Genomic DNA, 25951 nt, shown 5'->3' with positions numbered 1-25951 from the left:
TATCAGCTTGATATAATTTTCCATTAAATGTTTATTTCATTTGACTTATTTTCTTGTTTAAGGGATTGCTTTTGTTTTATTTCATTTCAACCTTAACTAGTTTGCTTGTATATTTACACAATACGGTATATTCTCTGTATGCGTATTCGATAAGGTTATACACATAAGTATAACACATATCTTCTTCTTTTTTTTTTCTAAAGATTTTCATACACTTATCTAAAATAAACGCCCCCTGTGTATTATTGGCTCTTCATGTAAACCAAGAGCCAACGAAGCAAGCATCTTCCAAAGAAGAAGAAAAAAAACCTTGCTGATAATTGCTTGCAAGTTTCAAGCCACGTGGTATTTTAATTGGACCATTCAAATAAAATTAAAATATAGATATTTGCATTATATATATAAGTCTTGGTTTTTGCATGTAAAGAGACTTCACAACGACGAGCAAGGTCTCCGGATACGCGGAAAACAGTGAAAAGAAACCAAAACTCATATTTTTCAAGAAGAAATATTGTTCGTAGTCTACAATGGTGACTCTAAAAATGGAGATTTGCATCGAGTTGGTGAAATTGACCGTAGATTTCGTCGCAGCCATTGCAGAATCAATCGAAGTAGCTTTCCGCCACCACCGTCCTCCTCCGGTGATTCAATATTCTTCGGGGGTAAATAGTCGCCGGAGTAATTACACCGCCGTTCCCATTCCTCTTGTGGGGTTTCTGTAATTAATGTATTCTTTCTCTTATATATACATGGTTCTTTTGTTTTTTGTTCATCTTGTTCTATTATTATTAGTACCGTACGTCATGCCTCGATCTATCACGTTGTGCTTAAGACAAAAGTTATGATTTGTATCGAAGATCAAGATGTGGTTTGTGTATAAGTCAAAAAAGATTCATAAGAGTTTACGTGCACACCCGTGAATATATAAAAAGCTTAGACGCTACCGATCGTGTATATATTTTCGTTTGTTTCAATGTTTCAAAAAAGATCAATAAGAGTTTGGTTATTCATAAGATCTATCAAAAATATTACTGTTGTAATGCTCGATTTTTTACAGAAAATGTGTTCACACTACCAAGATCTGATAATGGAGAAGGCAGAATGTTATTATATTTGGGTCGTAGTCGAACAACGATCGTGGCGATATATTTTAATTCAACTAGACAAACACAAAAAATATTGTCTTATCCATGTTTGAGATTTGAGATTAGGTTTTTGTTTTGTGGTCTCCACACCAAGTAAACGTGTCGGGTACATTGTTATCTATTTTTAGAATATATGTTTGTTATTATATTTCTTGGTTTTTGACGAATCATGGTTCATCTTTGATCCATCATCAATGCACAATTCTGCTCTCGGCCCCTACCGAAACAGCAATTAATATTTACGCGAACACAACGTTAAATTTGTGGTACTTGTGTACCACTGTTCAACAATAATGCTGATATATAACATGAAAATGTTCTTGAATTAAGTGATACCATACGTACCATGAAATAATATTTACTAACTTTGAATCACTAAAATTAGGAACGAAATGTAAGTTTGTGGCAGCACTAGGAAATGGTACTTAACAGTCTTCAATACGTTGATACAATAAAATAAAAACAGTCTTGATCAGAGCTGTATTATAAACACTGTAGAAATCAGTCATCAAACCATTTCAAGTATGGTCAAAAGTAAAAACAAGAAAGTTGTTGACAACGTCAACGACCTGAATTAGTTATACCATTTTAATTTCCAAATTAGCAACATTGATTTACTATTTTTATTATCTTGTAAAACAAAACTAATTTTACATCTTCTTAATATAGCTCCCGAGTCTCAAAACAACACACTTTCAAAATCTGTTTTTTCTTTTCCTTTCTCTTATAATACCTTTAGTTCATTCTTAGACTTTATTTTCTTCAAGACTCTTCTCTTAAGCAACCTTGGGTCTTCCCCAAGGTTTCTCATAAAATAAAATGATTAGAACAAAACTCGAGAGACCTTTAGGCTGCCTCTTTACCCTCCTTCTATTCTCCTATGTCGTCGTCGCCACTTTTCACGACGAACCTTCTTTCCTAGAAGATGCTGATCTCACAAACGACCTAGAACAAAAATGTTTTAGCATCAGTAAAGTCGATCCTAACCTCAGATTTGAAAATGATCGTCTGAAAAGAGCTTACATTGCTCTTCAAGCATGGAAAAAAGCGATTTACTCTGACCCGTTTAAAACCACGTCTAATTGGGTTGGTTCTAATGTGTGTTCTTACAATGGAGTTTATTGTGCACCAGCTCTAGACAATCCTAGCCTCAATGTTGTCGCTGGAGTTGACCTTAACCATGCAGATATATCCGGACATTTACCACCAGAGCTTGGCCTTATGACCGACCTAGCTTTGTTTCATATTAATTCAAACCGGTTTTGTGGGATCATCCCCAAAAGTTTATCGAAACTCGCTTTGATGTACGAGTTCGATGTCAGCAACAACCGATTCGTCGGTAAGTTCCCTGACGTTTCACTTTTATGGCCGTCATTGAAGTATCTTGATATCAGATACAATGAATTCGAAGGAAGTTTGCCGCCAGAGATCTTTGATAAAGATCTTGATGCTATTTTCTTGAACAATAACCGGTTTGAGTCATTTATCCCCGATACAGTCGGAAAATCGAAAGCATCGGTTGTGACATTCGCAAACAACAAATTCATTGGATGTATACCGAAATCAATTGGTAACATGAAGAACCTTAATGAGATTGTCTTCACTGGAAACAATTTAACCGGTTGTTTTCCAAACGAGATTGGTTTGCTTAACAATGTGACCGTGTTTGACGCGAGCAAGAATGGTTTTGTTGGTAGTTTACCTTCAAGTTTGTCTGGTTTAGCTAGCATTGAGCAGTTGGATTTGTCGCATAATAAGCTGACCGGATTTGTTGTCGACAAGTTTTGCAAGTTGCCAAGTCTGGAGAGCTTCAAGTTTTCTTACAATTTTTTCAATGGTGAAGCTGAAATCTGTGTTCCAGGGAGAAACAATGAGAAACAATTTGATGATAAAAACAATTGCTTGCAGAATAGACCGAGTCAAAAGTCCGCTAACCAATGTTTCCCTGTTGTTAGTCGTCCTGTGGATTGTAGCAAGGACAAGTGTTCTGGAGGTAGCAACGGTGGCTCTAGTCCATCACCAAATCCACCAAAGACGTCCGAGCCAAAGCCATCAAAACCAGAGCCGGTTATGCCAAAACCTAATGAATCACCTAAACCAGAACCACAAAACCCATCAAAACCCGAGACACCAAAAACACCAGAACAACCTACACCTAAACCTCAACCACCAAAGCATGAATCTCCTAAACCAGAAAACAAGCCTGAGCTACCAGAACAAGAGGAGTCTCCTAAACCAGAACAATCAAAGCCAGAGGAGTCACCTAAGCCTGAACAACCACAGAAACCTGAGCATCCTAAACCGGCTTCACCACCAAAGGAAGCACAAGCACCGACATCGGAATTAGATGATCCATACGACGCATCTCCAGTTAGAAAACGTCGTCCTCCGCCACCACCCAAGATAGAGGAAACACGTGTACCACCACCGCAACCACCAATGCCTTCCTCACCACCACCGCCACCGGTTTACTCACCACCTCCACCAGTTTACTCACCGCCGCCTCCAGTTTACTCACCACCCCCTCCGGTTTACTCGCCACCACCACCTCCGGTTTACTCGCCGCCGCCGCCTCCCGTTAATTCTCCTCCACCCCCACCGGTCCACTCTCCCCCTCCACCAGTTGCTTCTCCTCCGCCGCCATCACCACCACCACCAGTTCACTCTCCTCCACCGCCACCAGTTTTCTCTCCACCACCGCCATCACCAATATACTCACCGCCGCCTCCAACCCACTCACCACCACCACCGCCAGTATATTCTCCGCCTCCACCAATGTTCTCACCACCACCAACACATATAACAACTCAACCACCAACCGAAGCTCCCACTCCTGTTCAAGCCCCAACCCCAATCACTGAATCATCCCCAGTGCCAACTCCTTCATCAGAATCATATCAAGCACCCATTTTGTCACCAAGTCAAGCTCCAACACCGGTTCAAGCCCCAACCCCATCGTCTGAAACATCCCAAGCCCCAACTCCATCATCAGAATCAAACCAATCACCAAGTCATGCTCCAACACCGGTTCAAGGCCCAACCTCATCCTCTGAAACATCCCAAGTACCAACTCCATCATCAGAAGAATCAAACCAATCACCAAGTCAAGCTCCAACACCGGTTCAAGCCCCAACCGCATCCTCTGAAACATCCCAAGTACCGACTCCATCATCAGAATCAAACCAATCACCAAGTCACGCTCTGACACCAATTCCTGAACCAGTACAAACCCCAACACCAATCTCTGAACCGGTCCATTCACCAACACCATCAAACGAACCGGTCTCATCACCAAAACAATCAGAAGAAGTTGAAGCGCCAGAACCATCACCCGCCACACCATCATCACCGTCAACTGACACAACTGTTCCACCACCGGAGAACAAGGACGATGGTGACGATGGTGATTTCGTCCTACCACCAAACATCGGATTCCAATATGCATCGCCACCACCACCGATGTTCCAAGGATACTAAAACCAGTGTGGTAGTGACAATGTTACCCATTTTTAACATTTCTGTCCATTTTTTCCAACTTAATTGTTTGTAACAAAAGAAAGAATTAATTCGCAAGGAAAACATCAAATGTCAGTTACAAACGATCAATGTAATTTTTTTTTTATTAGATGATATCTTAGAAGAAAACTTCTCTACGTCTTTTTTTGCCGTTTTATAATTTTTTTTTAAAATCAATATCTTATAAATTTTATATATTAACCGTGATGCAAAATATAATACAATATATATATATATATATATGTAAATACCAATATTCATACAAATGTTTAACTCTTTTTTTGGGTCAAATTAAATAAATTGTGTAACTCATATAATACATTCTACTATAGCTAGATATACTCTAAATACAGATTTAATATTCTACAATTCTTTCATAAAATATTTAAAATAATCCATAAAATTATGATAATTTTTTTAAAATAATTTAAAATAATTTTTATAATATATATTGAAATTAGGTTTACGAGATTGTTTGTTTATTAAACTGTTATCCAATTAATTATGTTTTAAATATATAGTATCAAAGAATCTATACTAATAAAAAGTAGGAGTTATAAGCTCCTAAGACCGTCCACATAGGATTTTAAACAACTAATGGAAATTTGATATATTACTTATTAATATTTTATACAATTTCCACAATTTTCTATATTAAAAATTATTTTAAACAACCTATCATGATTTGACATGTCATTCATTAACATTTTTTAAATTTACAGAATTTTTTAGAAAAAGGAAAATTTTAAATTTATAGAAATGAAAAAACTAAGCACAATATCCCACATCGGCTATAATTTTTTTAGACAATGGTTCAGAACCAGTATAAAAAAGATTAATATGCTTTCAACAACGAATGAGCAAGAAAGCTTGATTTATCAGGCGTCCAAGTTTAAAAGTTTTATTTGGTTTGATCTGGTTTTTTATTTGATCAAACTAAAACTTTAAACAGTTTCAAAAAAAATATTATAATATTTAAAAAATTTAAAAGTTTAAATATTATAAATATTGATGCAAAACAGAAATTATCTTATTTATCTACATTTGTGCTTTTTATTTCTTATGAGCTGTAAAACATATTTTTGTGTATGATTTTATAGATGAGTTGATATTCTTTCACTAACTTTTTAATTTTGGGTTCTAAGCAAGAAAGATTGACATCGCAAGACCTTAATTTGATGTTTGAGTCAAATTTTGAGGTTTAAAGAAGAAAGATGGACGACAAACACACATGTTTTATTAGCTATACATATTCATGACCAAGGTTACGGTTATCACGGTTAAAGTTTATTAACCATCGGTTATGGTTAGAAATTTTTGTAACCTTAACCAGAATCGTTTAACAAACGGTTAAACGCTTACGTTGAAATATGGTTACGGTTCAAGCGGTTATTGTTATATACGATTATAGTTATTTTATAATATGATACGGTTGATATTATTTGATGATATAATATAATTGATATTATTTATTTATAATTAATATGTTCTTATAGTGTACTCATATTTCTATATATCATATGATTCATATTAAATAAATAATTATTAGTATATTTTATTATGTTTTTAAAATATTATAAACCAAGTAAGGATTTTTGTTTGAAAAGTTTCTAAACGCGTGGATCTAAAACCAAATAAGTATATGGATAAAATTGTCAATAATTGGGTGCATGTGTTGACTATGCTGGTAATCATGAATTTCACAAATTTTATGAGAAAAGAAATGATTTTGTTCTTGGAGTTTGATGGGTTAACAAGTTGTGTGGTAGTAAAAAAAAAAAGTTTTTCAGTGGAAGAATGTGAAGAAGTTGACGAGGAAGAAGAAGAAAAAGAGTATAACGAAGAACCAAATGGTAAAAGTTACGATGACAATTAATACAAAATTTGACAATGAAAATGACAAGAAAGAATATGAAGAATAAGAATACATTGAATAAAAAACACGAAAACATAGGTGGTAGCGATCAATTAAATATGAAAACGAGTTAAATTCATGATTATAAAATTGTTTCGTTTTTCTGGTGGTCAAAGAAAATGGTTTAGGATATGTGAGGTCATCAGTTTGATTTGCCTCGCCTGGACGTTAAGTTAAATTTATGATTTTTTTATCAGATTTGATTTTATAACACAACTGATTTTTTATATTTTAAAAAATTGTGTATCTGAAATTTAATTTTTTTCTTTAGTACTAATTTTAATTTTTGAAATAAGATTGGTTTTAAATTTATTTGTATAAATGAGTATTAATTATTAGAGGGATCCATAAACAAAGTTTACTAGCCCAGGCCCAAACGATTACAATAACCGCTAGCGATTTTTTTTTTTTTCTTAATCAAGAAAAAATATAATATCCGTTAAAAAGGACAAAAAATATTAATTATATATCGGGAAAAGGAAAGAAAAATTAGGTGGAAAAAAAAAGTAGGTGGTAGGGACACACAAACGGATATTAATTAACCCCAAAAAAAAACAAAAACAAAAAAAAACGAGTCGTCAACTCAGCGATTCCACCACTCACAGAGTCAAAGGACACACAAACGGATTGAATCGCTCGAGCATTTTTAAAATGGTCAAGTTGGGATTTTTATAATTTTGGGTTCGGGTCACCCCCTAATCAACTCATCACGGTTTAAACCAGACAAAGAGAGAGATAAAGAGATAGAGTGTGTTTGAGCCCTTTTGACCATTAAGCATAAACTTTCAGATCTGAGAAAGAAAAAAAAAAAAAAGAAAGAAAAGGGTTTGGCTCCGGCGTCGTTTAACGATCTCTCTCTCTGGTCCCTCTTTCTCTTTCACTGTTTTTGATTAATCTGCCACGCTCCTATTCCTTCCACATGTTTTTTCTCTCATCCTCCTTCCTTCTACTCCTGGTAAATTTTGCTTTCTTCTTCTTATTCTTCTTCTTCTTCTTCTTTAATTTCAAAGCTTTCTTGTTTTATAATTTTGGTTTCGTTGTTTTGTTTGTGTGCAATTCTGATTTGTGTATGTGGTTTATTGAATACTGTTATAATCAAAGATGTGTGTTTTTCTTTTTGGGTAATTCTAATCTTGAGTTAGGAGTCTGAATCTAGTCTTAGATTTGTTGGTGATCTAGTCTCAGTTAAGTTTTGACATCACCACATACTGTCAGATTTATTCAAGGATTTAATTATAGCCTTCAGAGTTCAGACTGTTGATTTGACTTGGGTCTCTCAGATATGAAGACTATATATATATAAGTGGACTTCATAGATCTGTTACTAGTCCTAACTTGGATTAGGATTTTATTCAGCCACTGTGTTTATAAATGCTTGTTGTTGATTTCTATATGAGATATGTTAGCTTTATAAATGCTTGTTGTTGTTGCTGTTACATTCACTGTGTACCTGATATGATCATGTTTGTTTGCATGTAGGATTAACAAAGGTTTCAAGAGGGGTTGTTGGCAGGATTGGAGAGTGTCCTATTATTACCCGCGGAAAACTCTGAGATCTACGCTTACCATTCTAGTAGTGCTCTTATGGACATGAACTCCGCACAGAACCATTTCAGCAAACGCGCTCGATTGTTTGAAGACCCTAACGACAGAGATGCTAGGGTCATGTATCCATCGAACCCTACATCTACTGAACCTGTGAATAGAGGAGGTTATGGTGGTTCTACAGCCATCCAAAGCTTTTTCAAAGATTCTAAACCTGAAGAAACACCCAAGGTGCTTAAGAAGAGAGGAAGGAAGAAGAAGAATCCCAGCCCTGGTAAGTTTCAGAGACATACTCTTTTAATTAGGCACATTGACTTTTTTTGTTCTGAGGAGAGTCGAAAAGATTTATTGTTTTTGGTTATGCGCAGAGGACATAAACTCTTCGACACCTGGTGGAGATGACTCGGAGAACCGTTCAAAGTTCTACGAGAGTGCTTCTGCTAGAAAGAGAACTGTAACCGCAGAAGAACGAGAGAGAGCCGTCACTGCAGCCAAAACATTTGAACCAGCTAATCCTTTCTTTAGAGTTGTTCTGCGACCATCATATCTATACAGAGGCTGCATCATGGTAAAACACTTTCTCACATATTATAAATCAGGTTGAAGATTTGGGTGAAAGGCTTAATCTTTTTACCATTACCTGTTTCTTAAAGACTTCTTTGTTTCTTTGTCTTTGGTTTTTCAACAGTACTTGCCCTCTGGGTTTGCTGAGAAGTACCTAAGTGGCATATCTGGTTTCATCAAGCTCCAGCTCGGTGAGAAACAATGGCCAGTGAGGTGTCTTTACAAAGCAGGGAGAGCTAAGTTTAGCCAAGGGTGGTATGAGTTCACACTCGAGAACAATATAGGCGAAGGAGATGTATGTGTCTTTGAGCTACTCAGGACTCGGGATTTCATCCTGAAAGTCACAGCCTTTCGCGTCAATGAGTATGTGTGACCAAAAAAGAGTTAGCTTTCATCAGTGAAAGTCAAATTTCATGTAGGGTATCTTAACCATTCTCTCTCCCTCTCTCTCTCTCTTGCATTGGTTCCTCTCTGTTTTAGTAGTGTTTTGAGTGAAACTTCAGGTTCCTTTGTTTCAATGTGGATAAGTATTTGACGATTATAATAACCTCGAGTGGAAAACTCTTTGTTTGAGTGGTAGTTAGGTTCAAAAGTAGAGTTGTATATACTTTTTATCTTCATGAGGAGAATTATGTTGATGTGAAATCTTGATTATGATGGGTTTGTGTGTTTGGATCATAGTTTCCATTTCTCCATAAATTTAGTGAGTGAAAACTAGTGGCTTAGTTAATTAAACTGTGAGATAGGAAAGAGGCATGATAATTAATTTTACATATACCTTATATTACACAAAAGGATCTCAAAAGTTAGCCGAGTTCTTACAACGATTAAGCTAAAGCTTCTGCCATATTCAGAAAGGACAAGCATTTTCCACTGCACACATAATCTTACACAAAAGGGGTAACTACAATCAAGATTCCAAACGGACCAAACCGATAACTACTATCAAGAGCTTAGAACCCGCAGAGATCTTTGTTAGGAAAACATGTCACAAACTTGTAAAACCTCCACAAACCTCGTGACTGTCTTTATCTTCTTCAACCTCATTCAATCAATCTCTTCAACATCATCTACAACAAAGAAGAAGAACAATAACAAATCACATAGAAGACACAAACAAAACCTACAAAATCTTCTTAAAAAGAAGTTTTTACCAAAATGTTGCAACTTTCTCAGACTTAACGCTGACTCTTGGTTTCCTCTTCTTGTTCTTCAACAATTCATCCAATTCAATCACTCCTTCACTCTCACTACTTTCAAATCCAGCAAACCCTTGTTCATCATCATCCATAACTTCCATCACTTCTTCTTTATCATCATCATCATCACTTTCAATGACATAAACTTTGTCCAATGGATACTCGATCTCAGAAGCAGTCACATCAAAGATCACAACACTAAAACTAGACTTCCCTTTGTAATGAAAAAACAGAAAATGACCTTCACTCCAAGAATGAGCCTCAGCAAACTCACTCCAACCTTTCTCAAACCAGACCTCATTACCAATCCGTTTGATCCGAATCGAACGCTTGAAACCCACAGGAGTCTCGAGAGTCACATTGTCAGTGAGTTTGGGACCTAATCTTACAAATCTCTCCGGAATTTTCTGTGAAAATCCCCACACATGCAAGAAAGTTTCTAATTCTTAGTAAAAAAGATTGGAAAAAAAAAATAAAATAAAAGTGTGTAAAAATGTTATTGTTTTACCATCATTGTTTCCTTGATAGTTGAAAGATTAATAATCTTGATGAATTTTTTCACCGCCGGTTCTGGCTCCGGTGTTAGACGGCGTTGAGATGCTGCCGACGTGATTCGAACCGATGATCTCCGAGTAGTAGGCGTGTTCCTCATTTTTTTCTTGCCAAGAAGAAATTTCTTTACTCCCAAGACTGAGAGAGGAAAATGGAAAAGTGAAGAGGATAGATACACTTTATTTCATTGTCGTGTTATCGCATGATTCATTATTACACAATGGAAAAAGTTAACTCTTTTAGATTCCCAAGATTCTTTATTTATTTTTTAATAAATTTCTCCACCAAAAATCAGAAGTATTTATTTTGTTGATAAAAAAGGTAAAAGAAGTTTACTGATAATAAATAAAGTAGGGCAGGCCTGAGAAAACGGTACAAAGGAAGTAAAAACTAAAAATTAGTTGAATATAAACTACAAACGGTACAACGGACATAAAACATGCATGTATATCCTCTGCAGCCAATTTTTTTTTCCTTCTAGTGAATATATATCTTTTTTGTTTTTCTGTTTAGCAGGAATTAAGGCAGATTAGTGAAAGAGTCAAATTAAATTTTCAAACCAAAGTTGTTGTAAATGCAAATATCGTTTTATATCACAAAACATGCGAAAGGGTGCACTATTTTTAGTATCTTTAGTGCGTTACAGTCTTTTCCCTCTTGTAAATATGTAATTTATGTAACTATTAGGGCTACTTAGTGTATTACATATATCTACATAATACATCATATTTATATTCAGATGATAAAGTAAGGAAAATCTAATGTTGATCGGAAGTGGCCGGTGCTTCGACCGTCACGGTTGCAGAACGGTCACTTCCTTGCCGGCAAAGACGCTCGTACTCCGACGATGACCTAATCTTAGGCAGCGCAACTTTACCGGAAAATTTGAGGCACAAGGCACATGTAATGATTAGTATAGCAGACAACATCCAGCTAAACTGAAGATTCGCCAATGCTTTTGCCCTGACCTCAGCACCAGGAGACTCACAAGCCACGGCACTACTATGAACAACACTTCCTCGGTTATCGTCTGTAGATGTTGACATGTTACTCACGCAACCTCTAGGAACATACTCTGGGATCCAAAGCATGAAGCCCATGTTCAAGAACCAGCATCCTTGAAACATAACTGAGATTGGGAGGACTAGAGCCGCAGAGAAGGATTTAGGGAAAGAAGCAGAAGCTAGAGCCGAGGAGAAAGAGACGAAAGCAATGAGTTGGAGAAGGAAATGGTAGTGACCTTCAAGACCTGAATGATCAGTGGAGTGAAAATGAAGTAGGAAGAGTTCTTGAGCGAAGACAGAAGCAGAGAGAACTCCGATTAAACCGGAGAAGAGATCTGAGCAAAGGGTTAGCTCGCAGAAGAGAGCGAAACACGCGAAGATAATGAGATGGAGGAACATGGAAGCATGTTCTAGGTTGTCTGGTTTGAAAGAGGAGAAGTTGAAATTAGGGAAATCTAGGGTTAGGAGAGTGATGGAGAGGAAGGAGAAGAGGAGAATCAATATAAGCTCGAGATGTTTGAGTTTAGGGAAAGGGAACCAGAATTTTGCAGAGAAGGTTTCAGGGCCTTTAAGACAATAAGATCTTATGATGTGGAAGAGATGCCAAAGACCAAGAAGTGCAAGTGAGAGACCGGGCACAAAGTGTCCTAAGAACGTCCCCATTCCAATGTTTTTAAGTTTCAAAAACAATAAACCGTTATTGTGGTGTTGAATGAGGTTTTTGTGATGAAGTGTTTATATAGATGGGGGAAACCATATGTGGTTGCGTGACGGAAACTACCACTAATAAAGCTGAGGAAAAAAGAAGAAAAGGTGGCTTGACCAATACGTAACACTTTAAGATTGTGGTGATGAATATAAAGAAAGTAACTTCGTTATCAAAAACTTTAGTTAACGAAACAGAGCAAAGCATTCGAAAAAAAACAGAGAGCAACGTAGTGTCGTTTTTATTCATTCAAATGCGCTCCTTTTTTTTCTTATTCAAATTTTTGAATTTTTCTTTTAAAAATAGAAACTTCAATGTTTATAAGATAGTGATAAACTGATAACAAAAGGTTCGTGCATGCATATGATTATTTGCACGTATTAAAGAGATGCAAAGTCGAGTATGACTTCTTGGAATGTAAAGTTCAAAGAAATATTAGATTCATGATTCATCGATGCTTAATTATGGTGAGTTCAATTCGTTGGAAGGATTAATTATTTCAACTATTTTTAATTTATGTATGGCACTACCTTTTAAAGTGTTTTTTTTTTAATGCATGTTGTCTATTAAAATTACAAAAAAATGATGGAATATTCAATTTGAGTTGAAGATCCAAAGTGATAAATGTAAAATAATCTTGTATGCAAAGCAGGACTAAACCACTTTTCTAGAGAAGTTCTGAAATTTATGTATAATAAGATTGTCACTGAGATTCAATAATATTCCTCTTTTGATGTAATATAAAACGATATTAATGAATCAGTTTACCTAACTTTTGATTAAGAGATATTTACAATTTTATTTTCAAAAAAAAACTTTTGATTAAGAGATCCAACAAAATAAAGGAGGAGCCAATGAACTATTGAGGGGATATATCGGAGTCACTCTCCATCTACTCCAAGTGGAAACTAAAGAGTGTTTCCACTTCCTTAGAAAATGGCAATTACAATGAATCCATTTACTACCCAATCTAATTATGCTTTTATTTATGATTTCTATTAAGAGAACAAATTTCATTTCCGAATTGAAAAGACAATAGCAAATCTTATACTAACATTTTTTATGCATTGAATTAACTTTTTATTTTATGTAATATCTTCTATATTAAAATGGTTAAAGCTTTTTTTTAATGATGAAAAAGATGGTAAAAGAGTTAAAAAATATTAAAATAGTTAAGAGTTTTTTTATGATGAAAAGGATGATTCAAATAGTTTTAAAATGTAAGAAATAATGGTACAAGATAATAAACAAAAAGAGTTACCAAGCACATGATTCATCATTCACATGATCACATCTATAGTAATCCAAAATTAGGTTGCTGTCGATTGAAAAATGATTCCACGAATGGATATAGTGAAAGCCGATCGATCAGTACTATCTTGATGTTAATGCCAAACTAACAAAAACTTGATTGCCATTGTGTTAGGTTTATGATTTTACAACACTAGCAGGATTCATGAAACGTAAATTACGTAAATATTGGGTTGCGTAAAATAAGAAAAGTTGTAGAGAAGCAAATAAAACGTTTTGCAGATCGTTTAGTAACTAATTAGTGCTAAAAGTAGAAATTGGTTTGTTGTTTATACGAACTATGGATCTATTGGGCTTTCCAAGGAAAAGAGCTCTTGGGCTTTTCTTCTCAAGCGACCAAAATAAAAAAATTCCGACCTGCCGGAATCGAACCAGCGACCTAAAGATTATCTGCTGACACTACAGTCTTCCGCTCTACCAACTGAGCTAAGGTCGGTTACGTTTATTGCATCACTAAAATGTATTTATCTTCTCATTTACATATTAGCCATAACAATACATTGATTCTGATTGAGTCTACGGATTGTAGCATTTTTAAAATCATCAATTATATCATTTTACAATTCATCAATTATATATAGAATTTTTTATGTGTATATCCATGGATTTATAATATTTGGTTGTTCGTATATATTCACCTATTATTTAATACAAATGATTCGTAGGATCAGATCTCATGATTTTTATTTTTGATAATTGGTGAATTTTAAAACCACCATTTACGAACAACCAAATATTGTAAATCCATCGATATACATATAAAATGCTACTTGATTACATAACTTCTTGCTTGCGTATGTTCATCAATCATCAACACAATACGATATCACATTCTGATCCAAAAGGATCACCTCATTTCAAGAATCTGAACTAACAAATCTTTCTTACGTATTACAAATCTGTAGTTGCAATGTTTATATATTCCAAATATCCAAAATAACAATAAAACACAACAACCCAAAATTAAATTTAAAAAGATGGGATTTTCACATTCAACAACGACAACAACAACCATAGAGAATAAAGAGCCCATAAATATATACAAGGTCACATTTATTACATTTCTTTTATCTTTTTATTTCTCCTTGTAGCGGAATCTTTTACTTTCCATTTTTTTTCTCCACCTTCTTTCCTCTTCTGGTTTCACATGATTTAAAAATACATGCATGCGAATTTTTCAGAGGGAAAAGATCTTAAAACAACAATAAAAAGGAGACAAAGACTTTTTCCACACTTCCAACAAGAAAGACAAAACCACATCAAACGTGGCTGTTCACTAGTTGTCCATCTTTTGTACCAAGATCTACCCAGTTGCCTCCCAATCAATGCCTAAACACAAATCACATGTCCCGCGTAACATATACGCGCCTACGTTGTTCACACGGGGCTAACTCCTTCACGCGTAATCAGTCACACGCCACACTTTCACGGACTTGTCTAAACTCCCACTGTACACTATCCACCGTCGATCACCTTTCTCTCCGTGGTTGTCTCCGTCATCCTCGGCCTCTTCCACCGCCGTTAAACACTTGACTGGTCCGTCGTGATCCATCAAAACAGAGAGACACGTGTGTGAACCGCCGTCGTTTCTTCTCCAAACGCAGATATTCTTATCAGCTCCGCCACTCAAGAGCAAACTCCCGGCGGAGGTGAGACACAACACCGCCATACGGTGGCCGTGAATCGTCCCTTTGTGAGTCAAATACTTTTGCCGTTCCCAGAAGTTAACGGTACCGTCAGAAGAACCGCAGTAAACCACACCGTCCGTTAAATTTACGGCTAAGGCCGTTACAGCGTTCTCTTGTTTCATCAACACTTGTACCAAAACATGTTTCGTCTCTTTACCTTGTACCTCACGTTTCCATACTTTTAACGTGCCGTCTGCTGAACCGGTGAATACCAAATCGTCGAATCCGGCAGCCACAGTGTTAACCGCGTCGTCGTGAGCTTCGATAGATTCTAGACACTTGGAATCGGATAATCTCCAGACCTTAAGCGTCTTGTCCCAAGAACCGGAGTAGAGTAAACCGAGATCTTCGTTTAAGCTCATACACGACACGGCGTCGAAATGTCGGATCTTCACCACGTTTCTCCGGCGACGAGCTTCGACGTAGTTTCTCGGATTCACCGATTTGGTGAGAAACTCTTTGAGAGTTGGTAAGCTTCCGACTCGTGAATATCTCTCAGGGTTCTTCTTTGAGCCTCTCCAAACCCTAATTTTACCATCTTGATGACCGGTGAAAACCCGGTTATCTCCGGTTATCACGATCGCTTTAACAAACCCGCTCGTTGATTTAAACCCGGAGTAATCTTTTAAATCTTTCCAAACACGAATGTTCTTGGAATCGGATCCTGTGAAAAGAAGATCACGTGAAGCAGCAAGAGAGTACACGTGTCCTTCTTGTCTCACGACCGTACCGATCAAACCGTTATCAGGATCATCTTCGAAATCGCTGTTTCTGGTTTGGTATACCCAAGGTGATTTGTGGTAAGGAGAGCAAGTTTGGTTCCATGGTGATTGAGAAGCTGAGGTGAAAGACGTCGTGTTTTCGTTGTTCGGATAGTAAGTTTGGTTCCATGGAGATAATGGATAGATTGGTGATGACGAGTCGCTACTAGCGCTTGAAGCGTTGCTTGGACGTTGAGAATCGCTGTTGGTACGGTTATCACCGTCGCTGTGGTAAGTTTCTTCCTCGCTGGCGAGAGAACCCGATTTCAAGAACGCCGCAAAAGTCATTCTCCGGAGATAATCGTTGTCACTTGGATTATCTTGTATAGCCATAATGATTTCAGGGTTACAGAAACAAGAGATTTATTTTTTGGATTTGATTTGATCAAAAAGAAAAGAAATATTATGTGGATTCTATAGAAGAATGATAAAAGTGTGTGTTTTGAAATGTTGTTTCTTGAGATTATGAAAGAACTAATAAGAGCATGTAGAAGAAGCTGTGTTGGGGTATATATACAGAGTCGTATGTAGAAAGGTGGGGGCAAAACTGATGACCGTGTAAAAGCGACACGTGGTAGAGTAGACGTGACTGACGAATACTGGGACACCGGTTTTGCCAGTTTCCTTTGAAGAGTCGGAGACCAAAATTTACAAAAAAAACATTGAAAGTAATATTTTTTTAATTTTATTAGTTGAAAGCAATATGTATGTTTCGTTGACATGGTATTTAATTAATTATTATATTTATATGTAGGGGTGGTGTTTGTGATTATTTGATCAAATGTGAAAATATTTTCACCTAGAAAAGATGTAATATGCTTACATAGGAAAAATAAAATGTATAATATGTTTAATCGATATGTTCCATCGGTTTAAAATACACAAAATTTTCAGATTCGTTCCATTTTGTATGCTTATTATACTTTTGTGAACCTATGTAAGTTACGTTGTAAGTACACAAAATATTATTAGTAAGTTTTACTGAAACTGTTTTAATTATTTAACCATGTAATAAAACAGTTGACAAAAATAAAATATAATCCCGTCTTAAATCTATTTTTGGGGTTGGTTGACCAATAAAATAAGATAAGGTATGTGTGGCTGTGTTGTCGGCTCGTCATCTTCACACGTTGCATAACCATAGCGCTAGCGTGAAACGGGGAAAAAGGTATTTCTCGAAGCAGTAAGGGGAATTTTCTTTATTAATATTTTATCATAAACTTCTTCTACATACCAACATAAAGAGAAAAGTTATCTTCTAGACGTTTGACTTTTTCGAAGTAATTTTTTTTGAAGGGTTATTATTAATTGTAGTATCGAATAAAGAAATATAGCCTAGTTTTTGTAGAGGAATTGTTTGATTGAAGGAGGTTACACAAAATTAATGAAGCGGATTATTGTCATTATAAAAGTGTAGAAGAATCAGAAATAAATTATGCCGCTTGCGAATAGACTGCACAATGCATAGGCACCACCAACCACCATGGTGCAGTGCTATACTTTTCTCAGATCAATAATACGTATCATGGTTCGTTTTCTTATATCATTTTCAACATTTCAATTATTGACATATTTTACCAGATCAATAGCACATTGTATACAAGGTAGAAGTCATTAGCATATTTATGTGCATTTTGGAATGAGAATACTGGAATGCTGTTAAGTGGATTTTAAAACTTAAACAATACGAAAACACCTAAAAAACATCTGTTTTTTTTTAAATTAAAAAGCCTTACCATATATGAATATAAAACAAAGTTAAAGACCGATAAAAATGATAATTCAATGCAAAATACATATAGGTTCTGATTGGTAATATTGCATAATTTTAGAATAACATAAGTTGCATGGTAAAATCAGCATAATAAAAATCCATAGAATAAAATATCGTTGCATGAAAAAACTGTGTGACTGGATATATTTTGCAAAATAACATAATGTACGTAGTATTATCACTTATCATTAATGATCAACTATTTATTCACTTATCTGTATAATGAAATTATACTTGTATTTTTAGACGATTGTGTTTCATTAAACACTATAAAAATTATTTTGTTGGTAAATTACTTGTAATTGCATTAGAAAAGATACTCCGTCATTATGCTGTTACAAATCTGAGCTAAAGTATTATTCGTAAAATTTGAGAGTGAAGGAGTTCGAATCTATACTAATAATAAGCTTCTAAGTTCGTCCACATACAATTTTAAACAACCAATAGGAATTTGACATATCACTTATTAACATTTTATACAATTTCCAGAATTTTCTATATTAAGAATTATTTTAAACAACCTATCATGATTTGACATGTCATTCATTAACATTTTTTAAATTTACAGAATTTTTTAGAAAAAGAAATTTTTAAATTTATGGAAATCAAAGAACTATGCACAATATCCCACATCGACTATAAATTTTTTAGACAATCGATTAGAACCAGTATAAATAAGATTAGTATGCTTCCAACAACGAATGAGCAGAAAAGCTTGATTTATCAGGCGTTCAAGTTTAAAAGTTTTATTTGGTTTGATCTGGTTTTTTATTTGATCAATTTAAAACTTTAAACAGTTTCAAAAAATATTATAATATTTAAAAATTTTAAAAGTTTAAATATTATAAATATTGAAACTTTTAAAGTTCTTAGCTTTTAAAAAGTTTATAATATTATAAATATTGAAACTGTTAAAAGTTCTTAGCTTTTAAAAAGTTTAAAATATTATAAATATTGAAACTTTTAAAAATTCTTAGCTTTTAAAAAGTTTTTAAATATTATAAATATTGAAACTTTTAAAAGTTCTTAACTTTTAAAAAGTTTTTAAATATTATAAGTTTTAAATTTTAAATGTTTAAAATATTATAAATATTGAAAATTTTTAAAAGGTTCAAATTTTATATTTCGAAACCTTTTAAAAGTTTAAAATATTATAAATATTGATGCAAAACATAAATTATATTATTAATCTACATTTGTGCTTTTTATTTCTTATGAGCTGTAAAACATATTTTTGTGTATGATTTTATAGATGAGTTGATATTCTTTCACTAATTTTTTATTTTTGGGTTCTAAGCAAGAAAGATTGACATCGAAAAACCTTAATTTGATGTTTGAGTCAAATTTTGAGGTTTAAAGAAGAAAGATGGACGACAAACACACATGTTTTATTAGCTATACATAGGCATGACCAGGGTTACGGTTGTCATGGTTAAGATTTATTAACCACCGGTTATGGTTAGAAATTTTTGTAACCTCAACTAGAACCGTTTAACAAACGGTTACGTTTAAATACGATTACGGTTTAAGCGGTTACTGTTATATACGGTTACAGTTATTTGATAATATGATACGGTTGATATTATTTGATGATTTAATATAATTGATATTATTTATTTATAATTAATATGTTCTTATAGTGTACTCATATTTCTATATATCATATGATTCATATTAAATAAATAATTATTAGTAAATTTTATCATGTTTTTAAATATTATAAACCAAGTAAGGATTTTGGTTTGAGAAGTTTCTAAATGCGTGGATCTAAAACCAAATAAGTATATGGATAAAATTGTCAATAATTGGGTGCATATGTTGACTATGCTGGTAATCATGAATTTCACAAATTTTATGAGAAAAGAAATGATTTTGTTCTTGGAGTTTGATGGGTTAACAAGTTGTGTGGTAGTCTAAAAAAGGTTTTTCAGTGGAAAAATGTGAAGAAGTTGACGAGGAAGAAGAAGAAAAAGACTATAACGAAGAACCAAACGGTAAAAGTTACGATGACAATTAACACAAAGTTTGACAATGAAAATGATAAGAAAGAATATGAAGAATAAGAAAACATTGAATAAAAACACGAAAACATAGGTGGTGGCGATCAATTAAATATGAAAACGAGTTAAATTCATGATTTAAAATTGTTTCGTTTTTCTGGTGGTCAAAGAAAATGGTTTAGGATATGTGAGGTCATCAGTTTGATTTGCCTCGCCTGGACGTCAAGTTAAATTTATGATTTTTTTATCAGATTTGATTTTATAACACAGCTGATTTTTATATTTTAAAAAATTGTGTATCTGAAATTTATTTTTTTTCCTTAGTACTAATTTTTTTTATGAGATAATATTTTATTACCATAATCAATCATATATATTTTTTATCAAAATATATCAAATAAATCCATGCGTAGCGTGGGTTCAAAACCTAGTAATGTCAATAGTTAGATGGAAAAACAGAAAAAATAAACAGGAGTACTAGAATATAAATTTCATTATATATATATATATAGGTATAATACTTATGCAAAAAAAAAATTAGAGTAATAGAAGATAAAAGAAATAAATTCATATGATTTACTATTAGTTTTTATCTATGATATTATTTAGAAGAATAAAGCTATAGAATTTTTACCTTTCTTTTGTTCACATGATTAGCTGCAAAATATAGTAACTGAGTGAAATTAGCTTTTCTTTTTCGTATATTTATTCTACCATGATTTTATAACTAGACCCATATTTTTAGTTTTTGTGATAACCATTAATTTGTTCTATTACGTAAGAATAGTCACTTTCCATTATTTTCTTTCTACATATTCATTTTTTTTTCCTTTTGTTTTGGACAAACATATGGTTTCATTAATTAAAACTCAACCAATACAAGAATAAGTGATCAATATCCCAAAGATTAGAAGATTACAAAGAAAGGCTTTCCCAAAAGCCTTAAGCAAATAAAAATAAGACATCATGTAATGATCTATGAGAGCTTTGAAACAAGTACTTAAAAGTAGGTTGAAGCATGTGAGATCATAGTTACTTGATTGATCATCCTTGAGGGATTCAAAGGATGACATGATAGTCATGGTCATACGACACATTGACATAGAAAAGGGAATCAGAGCTAAAGATCTTACCGGAGCGAGGTGCCATTGCAAAAGCAATGCATTGACAAAGATTAGGTAAGTAGCAGATCGGGTGATGGTGATGAAGCTGAAAATTGGTTGCCTAGCTATGTCGGATGAGACCATTAGCGTATCGGGCGAAAGACCAAAGGCCTGCAAACCAAAATAATCATACCAAACAGACGGATCAAAGCCAAATATTGCCAGAAGGATATATTAATCTGTAACGGTGTAGATGGGTTCTCTCTCAGACGGCGCCCATAGCCAAGGAGATAAAGGAGTCCACACAAAGCATGTAGTCGGATTGGTATTAAGGAATAAGAGACATGCATATACTTTTGTGCTACTGATACCACAGACAGGGTATTGTTCTTTGAGATGACACTGAAAGAAGGTTGTTTTGCTTCGTCGAGTGAGCACATTAGAGTCCACGACAAAAGACTAGGGAGCTGAAAGCCTTGACAATCAGACCAAAACAAGGGGGAATAACTCAGAACAACCGGGAAAATATGACAAAAAGGAACAATGCAGGTGGGCTCACTCTTATATGGCGTCCTTTTCCAAAGAAAAAAAAAGAAATCCACACAAAGCATGTAATCAGATTGTCAATAAAAGAGTTGAAGCAAGCTTGATCCTATGGGTTGTTGGTAGCATAATCAGGGTAGGTTGGGAACTGGAGACGCTAAATGGTTCAGAATTCACTAGGCCTTGAATCATCCAGTTGAGATACCCAACAAACAATGACACTAATTGAGCCATAGCCAGGGGTCTAGCATAATCTCTGTACATCCAAAACACTCTAGGAAAACGGAGTCTACAATGCAGTCTTCGAACAAAGAGAGATACCAATGGCTGATAACAAAAGGACCTAGAGAGAACCTGGGATTTTGAGAATTGGGCAGTAACACTTAGGATGCTTGCAGACCGAAAATAGGTTTAGGGTTCAGCCCCACAAATCGAAGAAATACTGTGAGAGACCCGGGAGATTTGGAAGTGTGGTGACTGTCGGAAGAAAGTGAATGGAGCTTCAGCTTCTCTGTTGAAAGCATGTTCGACTATACCAAGCTCAAAGGGTGACTTGTACTTGAGGCGGGAGTCGATTAACGGAGGAGAGTCGTTTCTCGGAAGAAATCATCGATCTCCCTCGGCGCTGTCTCCGTCTCTCAAGACTCAGGTGGCGAAGGAGGAGATGGTTCTATAGAGACGACAAGAATTCCAGATCTAAAGGTGCAAGGACAATTGGACTCTAATGCCGCTGTCAGAAAGGTTGAGACAGTGGAGCAAAGAGTGGTTCTCGCCAGACTCGCACTCATTTTGAAAACGATGGTGAACAAACCTTTACTGCGATTTTGGTTCTCGAGAAGGGAAGAGGAACAGTTCAAAAGGGGAAATAAAAAGGGGGAAAAGATTGAGACTTCGATCTAGAATAGTACAAGAAGGTAGAGAGGGGGTTAAAGGTCAGGAATTCCCGACGTCGGCGGTCGGAATCCCCATCGATGTCAGAGATGTGTGGTAGAAGCGGCGCCTCGATATTCACGTCTGGGAGAGAAATTAGGGCAAACTTGAATATCATATTCATCTTCTCTTATGTAGCTAAAGATCTCTTGAAATCTATAAACTATTAACTAATCTACACTAAAAAGTAAAGAAAAATAAAGAAATTGTAGTAATAAAACATTACAATATTCGAAGTGAAAGTTTTGCTTAATTTGAATAATTAAAGTGGCTTTTATAATTAGTTTGATGAATATAATTTCATAATATATATAAATTTAATACTTATAATTCATATAGCTATGAATTGTATAATAAATATATGGAAGAGTAAAAAAAAGTTGAGTAACACAAAATAAAATGTGAAGTGACCTTAGTGCAGTGACAGGAGGTAAGTCCATTTGTAGAAGTCACCATCACACCAAGGATCGAGTCCTGCTTCCTATCGAATGTAGCAATTTGGCTAATGAGCCGGCCAGTTGTGGCCCAATGGTTGACAAAAAAAAACACAAAAAATAAATAAATGATTTATTATTAGTTTGTCTTTACTGTTGATATATGATAACAATTTTTAAGGTCAAATCTATATATAATTTATATTTTTCTTTCTTTCTTCACATGATTGAGAGAAAATAAAGTAATTGAGTGAAAATAACTTTTGCTCTATCTATCGTATATTTATTCTATCATGATTTTCTAACCAGCCCGATATTTTAAACTTTTCGTGATAATCAATTAACCGTTAAGTTTTGAAAGTGATTATATAAAGTTGAGTTTTAAAAGTTAGGCATTAACAGGATTTTGACACGTGTCAAGTTATTAATCTGAGATATTGACATGTGTAAAAGTTTAGTATTTAATAGGAGAGATTTGAGATTATGACAAAAAACAAAAAAATTGTTTAAACAATATTAATAATATTAAAAGATAATTATAAAAAATTACAAAATTAAACAGTTAAAAAAAAATAATTATAAGGCGATTATATATTTTATAAAATTCGAAATTATAACATTATTTATTTATTTTGAATTTAAGTTATTAATTCAACAAAAATAGAAAAAGGATTAAGGAAAATGTACAGTTAATTATTAATTCTAAAAAATGTAAATACTCACCTTTATATAAACATAGATCGTCTCACATTTTTCATCTAACAAAATAATTTATTCAAAAATACTGGTTTAAACTTTGTTCTATTGGTAAAAACGTTTTAATAGGAAGGTAATTTTTCCTTATTTTTTAAAACAAAAAATTTCTCCTACTTTTTTTTTTTATTTTGGAATAGGTAAGAGTAATATGTTGACCCAAAAAAAAAAGATTAATATATGCGTTTTTTTCTAATACTGTATTTTAAAATTTAATGTAGTATTTTTAGATTGTTTTATTTAATTTATCTTTTCACCTTTCAATTATTTAGGATTCATATATTATCGTGATTATAATTTCTAGAATTTCTTTATTTATGTCAAATTAATTTTCCTCTAATTTCTCAACCTTGATTGGTTGGTCACATACCATTTTTTGTGCAAACATAATTGTTACCTTTCATTCAATCCTAAAAGGAGATATAGATGCTCATCAACCTTTTTTTTTTTTGGTCAAACATATGATACTTCATTTCTCAAATTAAGGTTCATTACAGACAAAGCCTCCTTTGTAAGAGCATCATCTCGTTGATTAAGGTTCCTAGGCAAGAAATTGAAAGAAAAAAAGAGAAATTGAGAGGATAGTAATAGGATATCATGTAGAATCCCATGGAGTTCCTTGGATTGGATCTTCCGCTTGAGGGCTTTGACAAGATTTGACGAGTCTGAAGCAAAGATGATGTTGGTGAAACCTGATTCAATTGCAACTCTCACTGTTGCTAGAGCTTCGGCCATCAACGGTGAGGACACCTGCAAAGCTGACGATGCTCCTTCCAGGATTGTGTTATCGTTTTGATCCCTGAAGGCCCAGCCGAAACCTGCATGTTTGTCTATTCTCCAAGCGCCATCAGAACAAGCCTGAATGGCCACTCTACGATTTGGGTCCCGGTTGGCAAATCGAGGTTTGGTAGGTTCTTTTGTCACTCTGTATTATGCCTCTTGCCATTCTCGACCTTGTAAAATGGTCATGGATAACACATCTGTCACTGAGGTTCGCTCTTTATTGAACAGCAAGCGGTTTCGTGTCGTCCACAAGGACCATAAGATCCACGGTGCCAACGGTCCCAAACTTATCCCTGTGGGAGGAAAGAATAGCATCTTGTTAACTAAGGTTAAACCAGCTTTTGTCGATAGAACTTCCTCTGTCACAATAGGATTGACCAAAGGGGCTAGATTCCACAGGCGAACCGCAAAGGGGCAATGGAAGAAGAGGTGCAAAGTTGTCTCCTCTGCTCCACAATGAGGACACTCAGGGTTCAGGTTGATGTGCTTTTGCAAGAGTTTAGAGCCCACAGGTAGAGCCTCTTGTGCGAGTTTCCATAGAAACATCTTAATCTTGGGAGAAACTTTAAGTCCCCATATTGTTGAGGTCCAATTGAAGTCAGTAGCAGGGGGCGGTACAAAGGCCGGATCACCTCGTTCTCTATAGGTTAGGGTCTCATAGTAGATGGATTTCGCTGTGTAGACTCCTGATGCTGTTGGTAGCCAGGCCTATTTATCAGTTGCTCCTGTTGTGCTTGGTCTGATTTTCAGAATGTCCTCCTCATAAGCTGGTAGTAATTCTCTGATTAAAGGCACATTTCATTCGCCAGAGCTTGGTATGAGTAAATCCTCAACCTTTAGTTTACTTGAGGCTTCAGTAGGTGGTCCGACGGGACATTGGGGAAAAGATAAGGAGAGCCAGGGGCTATACCAGATTGGCGTAGTTTCACCATTACCAATTAGGCGACTCAGTTTCCGTTTTAAGAGGTCTCTCCCAAGGCAGATCCCTCTCCAACCATGGGATGCAGAGGCTGATACAAAGCAATCCAAAAAGGAGGTACCCTTACAGTACTTTCCCATCAGAACTCGGGACAGTAAACATTCCTGATTTGTAAGTATCCGCCAACTGAGTTTAGCAAGTAGGGCATCGTTAAAGGTCTTGATATCTCTGAAGCCCAGTCCACCTCGTTTGAAAGATCTAGTCATTCTTTTCCATGAGATCCAACACATCTTCTTCTTGCCCGAGTTGGAGTCCCACCAAAACCTAGTAAGAGCTGACTGGATTTTTTTGCATAGAGCATTAGGTAATTTGAAGCACGTCATGGTATAAGTAGGCATTGATGCAAGCACCGATTTGAGGAGTGTCAGTTTACCTACTGACGAGAGGAATCTAGAGGACCAGCTAATTGCTCTTTGCTGGATACGGTCCACAATTCGAGTGAAAATATCTTTTTTTTACGCCCAAATAGTTCAGGGAGGCCCAGGTATTTCCCCTGACCACCTTCTTTTGTGATACCTAGTTCTCTTTTGACTCTTGCTTTGGTTTCTGCACTTGTGTTCTTTGCAAATGTGATTGTTGATTTATCAGTATTAATCTTCTGACCCGAAGCTTTCTCATATTTTTGTAGAATCGATTTTAGCTTAGCGCAACTCTTGTGATCCGCTCTGCAGAAGAGCATCATATCGTCAGCAAAGAGTAAGTGATTGACTCGTGGGCTCTCTTTTTCCACTATGATGCTAGGTAGA

General features: G+C 35.0%; 5 protein-coding genes, 1 non-coding gene and 1 pseudogene across 8 annotated transcripts; 3 read left to right on the top strand and 4 right to left on the bottom strand.

The window, feature by feature from the left end:
* The first annotated feature begins 413 nt into the window (after positions 1-413).
* On the top strand, positions 414-1010 carry LOC109128802 (uncharacterized). The gene has a single exon (XM_019235817.2). The coding sequence runs from the start codon at positions 528-530 to the stop codon at positions 720-722; it is 195 nt and encodes a 64-aa protein (XP_019091362.2). The 5' UTR covers positions 414-527; the 3' UTR covers positions 723-1010.
* An 806-nt stretch (positions 1011-1816) lies between these two features.
* On the top strand, positions 1817-4798 carry LOC104742475 (uncharacterized). Its single transcript, XM_010463485.3, has one exon. It carries the CDS (start codon positions 1965-1967, stop codon positions 4620-4622), a length of 2658 nt encoding a protein of 885 aa, XP_010461787.2. The 5' UTR covers positions 1817-1964; the 3' UTR covers positions 4623-4798.
* A 2340-nt stretch (positions 4799-7138) lies between these two features.
* On the top strand, positions 7139-9330 carry LOC104742474 (B3 domain-containing protein REM19). 2 transcript variants are annotated; one of them, XM_087484414.1, is made up of 4 exons: positions 7139-7531; positions 8056-8395; positions 8490-8689; positions 8810-9330. In XM_087484414.1, the coding sequence occupies exons 2-4, from the start codon at positions 8161-8163 to the stop codon at positions 9056-9058; spliced, it is 684 nt and encodes a 227-aa protein (XP_087340540.1). In that variant the 5' UTR covers positions 7139-7531; positions 8056-8160; the 3' UTR covers positions 9059-9330. The 2 variants fall into 2 exon arrangements, with proteins under 2 accessions (XP_087340540.1, XP_087340541.1); XM_087484415.1 differs by having other exon boundaries at positions 7529-7643.
* A 117-nt stretch (positions 9331-9447) lies between these two features.
* Positions 9448-10818, bottom strand: LOC104742472 (B3 domain-containing protein At1g49475-like). The gene is made up of 3 exons (XM_010463479.3): positions 10393-10818; positions 9840-10291; positions 9448-9755 (listed from the first exon to the last, which is right to left on the bottom strand). Coding segments are annotated over exons 1-3 (597 nt in total). The 5' UTR covers positions 10537-10818; the 3' UTR covers positions 9448-9754.
* Positions 10819-11001: 183 nt separating this feature from the next.
* Positions 11002-12103, bottom strand: LOC104742471 (uncharacterized). The gene has a single exon (XM_010463478.3). It carries the CDS (start codon positions 12101-12103, stop codon positions 11195-11197), a length of 909 nt encoding a protein of 302 aa, XP_010461780.2. The 3' UTR covers positions 11002-11194.
* A 1705-nt stretch (positions 12104-13808) lies between these two features.
* TRNAY-GUA (transfer RNA tyrosine (anticodon GUA)) lies at positions 13809-13893 on the bottom strand. The gene is given in 2 exon segments: positions 13809-13844; positions 13857-13893. It is a non-coding gene; the product is annotated as a tRNA-Tyr (tRNA).
* A 527-nt stretch (positions 13894-14420) lies between these two features.
* Positions 14421-16560, bottom strand: LOC104742469 (protein JINGUBANG pseudogene; annotated as a pseudogene). Its single transcript, XR_015580637.1, has one exon. The product of XR_015580637.1 is annotated as a protein JINGUBANG pseudogene (transcript).
* Positions 16561-25951: the final 9391 nt, after the last annotated feature.

Source organism: Camelina sativa, chromosome 14 (assembly GCF_030686135.1).
Source record: "Camelina sativa cultivar CO46 ecotype springtype chromosome 14, ASM3068613v1".
Taxonomy (NCBI): domain Eukaryota; kingdom Viridiplantae; phylum Streptophyta; class Magnoliopsida; order Brassicales; family Brassicaceae; genus Camelina; species Camelina sativa.
The sequence above is the reverse complement of the archived record's forward strand: the minus strand, read 5'-3'. Positions and strand labels throughout refer to the sequence as shown.

What these genes read in the sequence shown, in the direction of transcription:
- LOC109128802 (XM_019235817.2), top strand. Translation starts at nt 528, where the DNA reads ATGGTGACTCTAAAAATGGAGATTTGCATCGAGTTGGTGAAATTGACC.
- LOC104742475 (XM_010463485.3), top strand. Translation starts at nt 1,965, where the DNA reads ATGATTAGAACAAAACTCGAGAGACCTTTAGGCTGCCTCTTTACCCTC.
- LOC104742474 (XM_087484414.1), top strand. Translation starts at nt 8,161, where the DNA reads ATGGACATGAACTCCGCACAGAACCATTTCAGCAAACGCGCTCGATTG. An exon ending in GAAGAAGAATCCCAGCCCTG is followed by an intron (nt 8,396 to 8,489) that starts GTAAGTTTCAGA and finishes GGTTATGCGCAG; the next exon opens with AGGACATAAACTCTTCGACA. An exon ending in TATACAGAGGCTGCATCATG is followed by an intron (nt 8,690 to 8,809) that starts GTAAAACACTTT and finishes GTTTTTCAACAG; the next exon opens with TACTTGCCCTCTGGGTTTGC.
- LOC104742472 (XM_010463479.3), bottom strand. Translation starts at nt 10,536, where the DNA reads ATGAGGAACACGCCTACTACTCGGAGATCATCGGTTCGAATCACGTCG. An exon ending in CTATCAAGGAAACAATGATG is followed by an intron (nt 10,292 to 10,392) that starts GTAAAACAATAA and finishes GGATTTTCACAG; the next exon opens with AAAATTCCGGAGAGATTTGT.
- LOC104742471 (XM_010463478.3), bottom strand. Translation starts at nt 12,103, where the DNA reads ATGGGGACGTTCTTAGGACACTTTGTGCCCGGTCTCTCACTTGCACTT.